Raw genomic sequence first — 12,108 nt, 5'->3', positions numbered from 1 at the left:
ATAGGCTACATACCTTATTGAAAAAAATGTGCCAGTCCTTCAGAGACTGGATAATCATTTTCATTGTTATGTTTTAGCTCCTAATGTTCTAGAAATGGAAAATGTATAGTTATGAAGTTTTGGATGGCTCCTAGGTTTTATAGATGGTGCAGTGGTCCTATCAACCACAGTCAGATGCAGTGTATGGTGGCATGTTGGAGATCTCTATTTGCTTTGTCTGTGAACAGCTGTCCCATCATAAAATGCTGGAATTTTTTTCTAAAGCTAATAATTTTGCTGTGTACAGTCCCCCTGCTGTTGGCAGGGATACAACCTGCTAGATCAGGTTGCCCAGAGCCCAATTTAACCTGGTCTAGAACACTTCCAGGAATGGGACATCCACAATTTCTCTAAGCATCTTTTTTCAGTGACTCACCACCCTCACCGTTAAAGAATTTCCCCCTATTATGTAGTCTGTATCTCCTCTCTTTTAGTTTAAGGGTGGTATGTTTAAACTTGTCAGTTCCTCTTCAGTCTACTTTGTTTTGCAGTGTGCCTGAGGGAATCCCTCTTCAGCTGAATCTGCACCCTTCTGAAAATCTGAATGTGATGTGTCAGTATGTTTTAAATTATGTTACTTAATGCTCATTGATATTCTGGTAACTCGATTTATAATAAGCATATAAACTGTAGTCCGTTGTAAAATTAATAATTCCATCTTTTTAAAGTACCTTGTCCCCATGGTTTTTATTACAATTGCATGGTTCCTCAGTCATGATGGGTGTCTACTTTCTTTAGCAAGTGTATTGCATTTTCATAAATCCATGAATATGGGTTTTCTGTGGCTTGTAACTGGCCACAGGCTTTGTGTTTAGCTGCCAACAAGGTCCTCATTACCCATCTGGCTTTGGCTGGCTGGACTTCTCTTACCCTGCCTGGAGATTTGTTCTGACTTGTAAAAGCATATATCTAATGACAAAATAATAAATTTCATTTGCTTTATTATCGCTCTTACTTAGTTTTGTGCAGTTGTGTGGTGTAATCCACCTTGGTATATATGCTTTGTATTTAACAAATAGCTATAACATGTAGTTACTCTGTGTAGAGTTAACTAACTATAACCCTGGACTAAAATGGAACACAGAAGAGTAAAGACATGTGACCATAAGTGACACCTTCAAAGTACTGGCATAGGATGATACTAGGGCCCCAGACCTGTAAACAGCTCACCAGTGGCCAATTATTGATCATCAGGTAGTGTGATCTTGAGAGCAGAATGAAACCATTTCTAGGGGAAACCTTTTCGTTTACAGTATGTTCCTTTTGCCCATCTCAACATCCTGAATGTAACAAATCATTGGGAATTCAGGCAACCTGTTCTGTAACGTGGGTATCCCACTTCAGCAGCAGTATGCCTCTTGTGATTTTAGGTCCTTAATGGAGGGTAGCCTGGGTTCCTTGCAAAATTAGTGGAGCTTTGAGAGAGCAATCTTAATGCTTACCGGGGAATCTGTCCATCATTTATGTAAAGTCTGTATGCTCCCAACTTCAGCATTTTTACCAGATTTACCAGTTCTACTTCCCTTCTTGTCAAATCCCTTTTATTTGGCAACCAGATCCTCAGTGACAAAACTGTTAACTTGAAGACTTGATTTTTGGAGGTCCTTCAGATTTCCTTCCCTGTGTATTCTTGCTTTGTTTCCATTCTGGTTGACTTTCATTCTTTCCTATTTACTGGCCTCTTTAGTAAGAGGCCAGTATATAACATTTTAAAGTAACTTTGCTATCTGTAATCCAGTGTTTTTCATTTTTCTGAAAAGCTGGGGAATGCATGCCATTTATATTCCAAAGATGTGTTTAAACTATAGGTAAAATGAATGACCTGTGTTTCAAGTGTGTTCACTGAGAGATTTCTTGGATGTATAAAGATGGCTCTTCACTTTCTAACAATGAATGCCATGAAATACACAGCTTTTTATCTTTCTTGCCTTGCATGAGCAAGTACTTCAAATCTTTGGCAGACAGCTTTTTTCTCAAGTTAAAATTGTTTAGCCATTGGTAAGGTTTTTTGACATTTGATTTTAGAGTTAAATAAAATTCTTCAAGGAAATCTGTGAAATTTGTACTGAAAGAAAATTGGACTTGGGGTCTTCAACCTTTGTTTAGAAAACACAATAACTTTACTCAACACCAGGCGGTGTAAAATATCTGATTAATGCTGTTGTGGTTCATGTGATCTGGAACAATAGCAAATGGGTTTTTTAGGTTTCCAAGGAAACAGTGCAATGGGGCCATATGAGGGCATGATTATACATGTGTATGTATAACAATTTCTTAAAATATGAAAGCAGCAAGATTGGAGGTGGGCTAAATATCCATATTTATAAGGGAGCTATACCCAGCCTAGTTCTTCCCGTACAGCAATAAAAAACCTTTCACCTGCTCTAACAGAGCCTGAACTTTACCTTTATGACTTTGTACCAAGCCTCTGTACCACCAGCTAGCCACAGTGTGGTTTGTTTTCTCACCTATCCCAATAATAATTGTCACTACTGCCTAAAGGTTGTTCACTGTATAGAACAAATTCCCCTACAAAAATAATTAATGTCCATTGCATTAAATACAGTCCTTAAAATAGAATAGACTTCACTGAATGCTTCTGCTTGTAAGATTTGTTTATGTACCCAGTTGGAGGTGTGTAGGCGAGCTGTTTTTCATGAGAAGGAAAGTTTGGTCAGAGTATCACGTTCTCTGGAGTTGCCAAAATAAGAAAATGTAAGTGTAGGTAAGAGGAAAAATATTAAAGTTGTCGTGGTAATTAGATATCTGATCTGTAGTAGCTTGGACTGGCAGTACATAGTACAGATTTTTAAGGTCTGATTTTAGGAACTGCCAGACTTAAGTAAATTTATTCAGTTAAACAGTAACATGGTTGTAGGGAAAATGTCTTTCAAAGCTGAAAGGACTGATGACCTTGTTCCATTTTTGTTGTACATGTTATATGCTTCAGCTTAGTCTCAAGCTCATTATGACTCTTCTTCTGAGTTGTCTGTTTATCTCCAGTTGTTCAGTGTATATGAAGAGTTTGCTTTTATCTTCTCCTTGATCTGTATGTTGACACATGATATGCTGTAGTAATGTTGAAGGTCAGGCAAGACTAATCTTTACAGACTGTGTCATTCTGACACTTGCCTTGGTGATTATATTTGAAATAACCAAAAGGCATGCCTGTTGTTTTTGTTAATCTCAACTGTAATGAAGTATGCTCTTTGCAATTTGTTGTATACTGCACATGTAGTAGAAGAAGTTATGCTTCCTTGGTTCTAGAGGAATAAAAATTGGAAAATTATTATATGGCCATCCTTGCATTTTGCATGTCTTCTAGCAAACATAAGAAAGAGTATGATTGGTTAAATCTGTTGAATATTGAAAAAAAGATTGTAATTTCAGTCATTACGAAATTATGGTTCCTAAGTAAAGAGTACTGATTATGCTATATTGGCTTACTAGAATTTTTTCTTCAGATTTTGGATGAATAAATTATATAACTTTGTATCAGGTTAACTGATGAACTGTGATGGGAGTTCTGCATTTCACCCATAGCTTGGGACCATTGTATGTGCACCTTTTCTTGCCTACCAATGAAGGCAGGATTGTATTGAAGGAAGTGAAATTTGAAATGGTAGCAAATACTGCTGATTGAGATGTCTCCAAACTGACCTCTTTCTAGTTCTCTTTTTAGAGAACATTAGTCTATCCCTATTGAGATAATTTTCATACATGTCATCATAGTTCAATTACATGTCAGTAATAATTTGCTAATCTTTTTCATGGGTAGTTGTTTTCAAGTGTTTATTGATTTTTGGATGTTGATACCCTTCCCAAAAACATTTAAAAATTGAAGTGGGTTGGCTTGCTATTGCTAAACTTTCTCTGAATTTTCTATTCTCGAGAATGCATATATACTTGCAAATATATACAATTTTTAAGAAGTACTGATAACAATAATCTGTTTGAATGTCTTTTTTTTCAATGTTTTTCTCTTCAATTTCAGGTTTGGCAGTTTCTCTTCAGTTGCTTCATGGAGACATAGAACAAATTAGGAGGGAGTATACATCCAGATTTACCCATGGAGTATCCATAACAAGGAAACTAGGTTTTTCCAATATTATAATGCCTGGTAAGTTAAAGAGAAAAATATCTCAATAAGCAGTAAAAGAAAGAACTAATGAGAAACTAATTGATTTTCAGATGGTTTTCAAATAAATACTGTATTCTGAAACTTCTTAAATAGTTCCAGAGACTTTTATGTTAGCATTTTTTCATAAAGATAGATGAAAACTGTGTCCCAGTAGCCCCATTACATTATATTCTATAGTTACTATGCCAATGTCAAAAGGGCATATGGCTATAGCAGCCGTTTTTGAGAGGTAGAACCTCCCTTTATTGAAGTGAAGATGACTGAATGCAAGACTGCTGAGCTCTGTGCAGGGAAGAAGGCAACCAGCAGAACATTTTGGTCATAGGAGCTGGTAGCTTTCTAAATAAAGACTCACAGAATTTCAGTGGTACTGTACAGCTTTTGTTTTCATTAAGGTTTGTGTCTCCAATACTGGAAATGACTGGAAATGGATAGTAATATAGCTGTAGAGACTTCATGTTGCTTATATTATACGAAAATATATGCAAATACCTAAACAGATGCTAAGGAAGGTAGAAAGATGGTGTCAGTAGGAATGTGAAGAAGCAAATATAGGAAGAAGATCGTGGAACAATTTATAGCTTCATCCTTGAAATGAAATTTTTTTAAAAGTTCAGTGGGTTGCTGGAAATTAGGAAGCAAATGTCTCTTTAAAGGAAAAGCATACTTTCAAGCAGACTAGTTTGGCATGATTATGGTGTTATGTCGTTGCTGAGAAATGTTGCAGGGAGGAGCTCACATCTTAGTTTCAGCTGAGTCCACTCATACAGTCTTGACTTTCTCAAATGTAAATCATCCTCATGACTTTCAGATTTTTAATAGAGACTATCATCTTCATATAAAGATCTGTTTTTGCATTTCTGTGGACCTAAATCAGAAGTAAACTAAGATTCTGAGGCACAAATAAATAAACTTTCATACTTCACTAATCAAGGAGGTCTTAAATAGGCATTTGAAACTCAGTAATGAGGCTCAGCTTTAGCTGTGAGCATGTATTTCTCTTGAACTTCTGCCTGAAAGTTGACAACTGAGAATTCACTCTGGTATGCTTACTGCCAATTAAACATCCTTCTGCGTCCTAGATCAGCACTACTGGTCACTTAAAACGTGCACATAACACAAATTAATAACACAGTTTCAGCACTACAATGAAAATACTCTGCGGGTATGACTGCAGTATTTAGAATAATAAAATGCATAAGTCAGGTGCCATTTAATTTAAAGTTAGTTTATATATATGCCTAATGGAAGCAATTCCATTGAAATTTTATGGCTTATTAGCTAGGCTTTATTTGTTGTCTTACTGTTGGATTTGAAATTTGAATCAAATGGGTGTTGTGGGTAATATGGCAGATAACAGTGGAAGCAGTTTTACTGAGCGCGCTGTAACTCCCATTAAGAATCATTTCTCCAGTTATCTATGATTTAGTGACCTACTGCTCTGTGTTATCAAATTTGCTATGTTCTATAAATAGATCTTGTATCCCCTCATTTTCCAGCTGAGAAATAATGTGATGTACTAAACTGCAGAAAACATATTATAGCAGGGTACAGTGTAATCAGCTGCTGGAGGAGTTTCTTGACTCAGTTTTAAAGAATTATGCAGGTTCACTTTGTCACTGTTTTAGTTAAAAAAATAATATATGGGTTCTAGTATAGTGCCTTCTCAGTCCAATTGTATGCATGCATCAGTTTAAATAATGTACAGCTTCTATGTTTACTGGCATAGAAGGGATTTCTCCTAAAGAGAAATAATCATCTCAGTCTTGTAATGATGAGTTTCAAGGACTAACCAGAGCAATGTGCCCTAGGCCCTGAACTGCCCTCAGCAACCTAGCCTTTGAAATGCTTTGTTATTTTTAAGCTCCCCTTTCATTTTGTTCCTCTTCTAGTGGTTTTTTTTTCCCACTGATAAATTAGAGAACTTCATCTTTTGCCACCAGAAATGGTCATTAATTAGATCTTATTTTATATTTTTGTTGAAAGTGTGTTGCTGTGGCTAATTAGCACTTAGGTTAGTGTTGTGAACCAGACTCTCTTGAATTATTCAATAAGAAATACTTCATGCTGCTGAACTGCAGTATCTCTCCTATAAATGCCATATTTTAAGTCTCTCTCCTATTCTGGTGTATTTAAATGCTCTCTGACCTTTTTTTGTCATATCAATACTTTTCTCTGTGGAGGTTATGCTGTGAAAAGTAACTGGGATCATCATACGTGCCAAACCAGAACTGACGATAATAATGCATGTTTTTATAGAGTAATGATTTTTGTGTCACTGCAGCCTGGCAGGGTGAAGCCACAGAATACACTATCCAGGACTCTTGGAATTTCTTTGTGAAGAACTCCAAGTGTTTTAGGAAATGAAGTAGATGGCTGGAAAAAAGTAGATGGCTATGATTCAAAAAGGCTGTGAAATTGGTAATTCACTTTATTCTAGCCAACAAAAGGACAGGCAGTGAAAGTGTCAACTTGTAAATATAATCAATATGCATTTTCTAGGTTTGACCAGGATTTCAGGGCAGACTCTATGCAACCACTGGTAATTTCTGTTCCGGCATTTTAGTGTGGTTGCAGATATACAGCCAATATTCTCAGGAAGCTTTGTATGACATTGAAGGACAGTTGTGCTTGCACACTGAGTTTCTGTGTTCACCATTTCCTGACAACCACATCATTACTTAGTATATAAAATTTAGCATTTAATATTTACAAAGGTAGTATACTTTTGAGGAGCACTCTAAATTAAATTTACATACATAATAGGTAATGAAATGTGAAAGCCCTTTTTCTATACATACTTTTACCAGCTTTTTTAGTACTTTATGTAGTTCAGTCTTATGGAATCTCTTTCCAAATTTGACTTAGAGCACCCGTATCAGTGCATAACTTCAGTGCTCATGTGTTACAGCACACATGCATGTATGTGCTCTTTGGCATCATTGTGGAAGATACTTCAATCTGTAAATAAGCCTGATCACTAGTATGTGTTGTCTGGAGTTTTTACAATTGGAATAAACCCTAGCACAGCTGTTTGTCTAAATGAGGACTTAACTGGCTTAACTAGCTGCCTGTTCTGCCTCTCAGTTGTAAACAGACTAAACTTTTGTGTGGTAAGCACACATATAGGTGCATGTCTTCCTTTGTTGTGCATTCCAGATCAGAACTGCATCTGCTTTTCTTCATTTAAGCTGTACTGTTCTTAACAGTGCTAAGTCTGTTACTGGTAGTTTACTGGTAGTTGTTGTTTTGACTGCTTGGTACAGTCAAAGACAAAATCCCTTCAGTGTGAGACATTAGCACATTGTCTTCCCGTAGAATACTTTTTTCACTAAGCAATTAATTAGGTCCAAGCCTTACTTCCTGGAATTTTACCTATGCAGCTTTGTCTATAGCAATAGTATAATTCTTACTTTAAGCAGCTATGGGTTTGATTTTGAAAGGCCCTGTGTCTTATAGAGGACAACAGCTCAAAATATCTTGGTCCATGAAATATACTTCAGTGTGTAAACAACTGGCCTGTTGGCTGACATCTCAAAAGACTTTCACAGGTGGATATCAGTTAGCAATAGCCATCCTTTTTTCAGCTTATGATCTGAACTGGTGCCATTACCACTGCTGACATTTGATTTAAGGATAAGAGTTAGTATTTCTTCCAGTCCATCCAAATTATTAAACTCTTATGATATTAGACGAGGTTAAAGAATTGGTGCATCTCTATGATGGTTCTACATTGACCCCTGTTTACCTTGTACATAAGCTTAGTGTAGTATCTATACTGGTATCTAGAGCTGAGCTAGTCAGTCCTGACTGGAGAAGTCTTGCCTTGTAACACTTAACTTGGAATTTTTTGGCCCTTTTCCAATTCTGTGATAAATTTTCACAAATAGCATTGCTAAAGACTCTACATGAAGCTGCACTATTAATTTTTGTAGTGGAATTTTTATTCTCTCAAACTTATTTGTCCAAGATTAAAAGTTGTGTTTTGTTTCTCAACATTGTCTTCTTTTTTTTCTTTTTTGCAATTTCTGCTCATTTAGCAGATAGAATGAGGTGCGTGGGATATTGCTGCGCTCTTAAGTTTCCTACAAAAAGCTTTCACATGCTTAATTTAGGAAAAGTAACTGAATTTTTTTACCATCACATCTGCATTGCTTTACGTTTGTCACCTTTTAACTTCATTAGATGTCCTTTTGCTGTCCAGTTAAATCTCATCAGAATCCTTCAAAGGTGTTGAAGATACTAATCATGCCTTCATCTGGATTATTAAAAGGTCTTTTCATGTGCAAGTACACACTCACCAACCTTTCTTACTGTTTTCAGAAGCTTTTTAAAATGAAACTAAAATCTTTCTTTTTATACAAATGGTCTCACAAAATGCTATCTTTGTGGTAACATTCATTTTTCAATTATGTGATTTTTGACTAGAGGCATTCATTCTTTCAAAGCATAGAAAAAGAGTCTGGAGAGCAAAAATGTAAAGAAAGTTATGGAATATGTTGTCTTCGTCATGGTAAGTGTCTGTATCTGCCAGTGAGCTTGGAGTTAGTAAGGAGCTGTTGATTCCAGGGGAAGAAGCCTGTGTCTGATAGACTTAAACATTTTTCTCCCTTGAGCAGTGGAGTGAATTTTTCCAAACTTCTTTATACTGTATGAAGTACAAACAGTTTAAATTTAAATTCTGCCACTGGATATATTAGTTGCACAAAATATTTTTAAGCAATATAGTGGTACAGAGACACCCTTTCCACCTTGATTTTGACCTTTCACGAAACTGTAGTACTCAAGGGGGAATATCCTCTGCTTTTTAAATCCTATTTTAATACTTTTTTAAAACTTTAATCCTATCTGTTGAAGGAATTAACATTTCTACAAGTCACTGGAGAAAATGGATACAACATATTTGGTTAGACAAGTACAAGGAACTTGTATATTGTTTTCCTTCTCTTTTCCATCTCCTCTGTCTTACTTTCTTAGTTCATTAGAAATGGAAGGGAAAATAGAAGAAAACTATGGAAAGGGAACACAACCCATAATTTAACTGGACTTCCTTGATTTAAAATCTCTGGAAGTGAAGAATGGGGAAAAGAGTCTTCTGCAGTTTCTAGTATTTGAAGAATAAACTGGCTTTCTGTTGAGTATAGAATAAGTAGCAGTGACTCATGGGAAGTGCGTACAAGGATGGTTACAGCTTGGAAGTTTTTCTTTAATAAACCAGATAAGGAACACTAGCAAACTAACAAGTGAATGCTTTAGCTCTGTAAAAGTAAACAGTCTTTCAAAATTCTGTTGGAATTTTTTTTTTATTTTGTAGCTAGACAAAGTCAACAGGTCGAAGTTTTCTGTTAAAAAAGCTTGCAAGTCTTTTATTCCTCACTTGTTCAAAACAACTTGTTTTACATCTCACTGTTAAAGGAATAGAAAGAAAGTCACAGAACAATTGAGTATTATGTGGTAGATCTACAATCCATTTGAAGTCTGAAAGTGTTTCAGTTTGAGAATTCCTTGTAAAGGGCATTTTATTTGCTTAATCAGATGTTTTCTGGCGAATGTTCCTTAGAGTTTGTTGAAAGGTTTTGCAGTAAAGCTGAAAATGCAGATAATGTTTTATTAAAGAACAAAAGTAAAGTAACTGCAGAAAGTACTAAAAAAAATCAGTTTATTAATCTCTGATTTAAATGCCCAAGTCTACTTAATCCAATAGTAAAAATGCAGTAGTGTTACCAGTGACCAATGCTCCCAAAATCCTAACATGTGCAGAGTTGTTTTAATGTTTCCCTCATATAAGCAAGAATACCAGTGATAATATATAAACTGCCAGCATATAAATAAATTAAGTCTTAAATTTTTCTGCACATCCCCTGTAATATACTTAAATACAGACACACAATGTGCCCCAAATAATTTTTTGTATAATTTGTATAACCCAGAAGGTCCCAGTTTCAGAGCTTCTCTTTGTATGTATATATTTAAGCACCAAGTAAAACATTTTCTCATTCTTGAGTCATGTGTGAATATTACTCATAAATATTGTGAGTGTGTGCAAAATTTGCTTGGTTGTTTTTTGCCTCAGTAATGGAGAAGTCAAGGTATGCTCTGTGGGGAAAAAGCACTGAACAGACAGCTGACTGGTGGTTATCACAGTCTTTAAAACTCAAACACATTCACTGGCAACTTCAAGCATGTCAATGAGATTTGCCCCCCTTTTTGAAAGTGCTGAATATATTCCCTGATGAGCAGCCAGTCAGTGTTTCAGTATCTTCTAAAGTGCAAAACAAAAAGGAAATTGTTTCAGTAATGGGATTTTATTTCCTACAATGGTGAAATTCTTTGTGAAATGCAGCATGCATGTGTGTCTTCCTGAGCTGCTGTCCTTAAGAATGCCCTCCTCTCAGATAACATCCTTCCGTATTACAATTTTCACAAATGATCCTTGATTGCTTAACTTGAATTTTTAAAATTCATTTTTGTTTTTAAATTAAATGTGTAAGAAATCAGGAAGGGAAGGCAAGAGAACAGAATAGCAGAGTGAAGACGTGCTGGTCAAACTAAAGGACAACAGGGAAATGCAGAAGCGGTTGAAAGTAAGACCAGGTGTCCTGGGAAGAGAATTGGGATGTTGCCCAGTTGTGTAGTGATTGGGTCAGGAAGGCCGAGGCAAAGCTGGAGCTGAAATCGACAAGGGAATGCAAAGAAAAGTAAGAACTTCTGTAGGTATTTCAGCCAGAAAAGATTAGAAAAGCATACTCCTGGCACACTGGTCTCAACAGATGAGAAGAAAAGGCTGAGGTACTCAGCAATCTTTTTGCCTCAGTCTTCACTGTAAGTCTCTCTTCCCAGCCTCTCAAATCAAAGGACCTCAGGGCAGGAACTGGAGGGAGCAAAGTTCCTCCCACTGTAGGAGAACAGTAACCACCTGAGGAATCCGAACATACTTAAGTCTATGTGACCTGGTAAGACGCAGCCCAGAGCCCTGAGGGAGTTGGCTGATGTAGTTGCCAAGCCACTCTCCATGATGTTTGAAAAGTCATGGCAGTAGTACCCAGTGATTGTAAAGAGGGAAACATTGCACCAATTTTTAAAAAAGAGTGGAAACACTGGAACAGGTTGCCCAGAGAGAGTGTAGATGTCCCATCCCTGGCAACATTTAAGGGCAGATTGGGCAGGGCTCTGAGCAACCTGCTCTAGTTGAAGATGTCCCAGCTCATTGCATGGAAGTTGGCCTATGAAATCATCAAAGTTCAACTGCCAGAAAGGGATAAGCAAGAGTTAGGTATTGCTGTAGTATTCCAGGACTTCATCTCTTCTCCCCAGACCCAACTCCAAATATATGTATCAGCATGGATGCCGTAGAACATCCTAGGTGCTAAAAGGCATAACATGGATTGACTTGAAGGATAGCGGGAAAGGTGTACTAAGGTTCCTTAGCGCCCTCTCCTCAAGTCAAAATCACCTTCTGCGTGTTTTTTTTTTTTGTTTGGTTTTTTTACATCCTCCCGCTGGCAGTTGCTACACAGCTCTTTTCCCATTCTACAAAGTATTCTAAGGATCTTTTCTCTAAAATGTTTTTCATGACAAGATTTACATTCTGGGTTAATACTATTTTGTCTGTGCCACAGCCAGAGATTTTCAGTCCCTACAACTGAAATTGTTTTAAGAGCTGTTCAAGTTATGTTTGGAGTATAAGACATCTCATTAGCTTGTATTTTACAGAGATGTAAATGAACAGGAACTTCCTCTAAACAAGATGATGTTTTTTGCTCTTTTGCAATTCATCGTTCTAAAGGACCTACAATTCTGAGCAAAGCTTTCAAAAAAGCAGTTCCTAACAAAAGCTCCTAGTGAGTTCTGTATAATTATTTTTAAATTAGTGGCTGCTGTCAGGACAGCAGTAACTATCAGAGATGCTTGTTCAAAACAGTCATGCT

At 36.5% G+C, this 12,108-nt stretch overlaps 1 protein-coding gene across 5 annotated transcripts in view; it reads left to right on the top strand.

The window, feature by feature from the left end:
* Positions 1-12,108, top strand: part of DOCK4 (dedicator of cytokinesis 4) — a 232,411-nt gene that overhangs the window by 123,412 nt on the left and 96,891 nt on the right. For all 5 annotated transcript variants that reach the window (XM_032107391.1, XM_032107389.1, XM_032107392.1 and 2 more), the window contains one exon: positions 4,034-4,159. In XM_032107391.1, coding sequence (XP_031963282.1) covers positions 4,034-4,159 — 126 coding nt within the window. The remainder of the gene's footprint in view (positions 1-4,033; positions 4,160-12,108) is intronic.

This window comes from Corvus moneduloides, chromosome 4 (genome assembly GCF_009650955.1).
Source record: "Corvus moneduloides isolate bCorMon1 chromosome 4, bCorMon1.pri, whole genome shotgun sequence".
Classification (NCBI taxonomy): Eukaryota; Metazoa; Chordata; class Aves; order Passeriformes; family Corvidae; genus Corvus; species Corvus moneduloides.
Note: the sequence above shows the minus strand (reverse complement) of the source record. Positions and strands in the feature narration are given on the sequence as shown.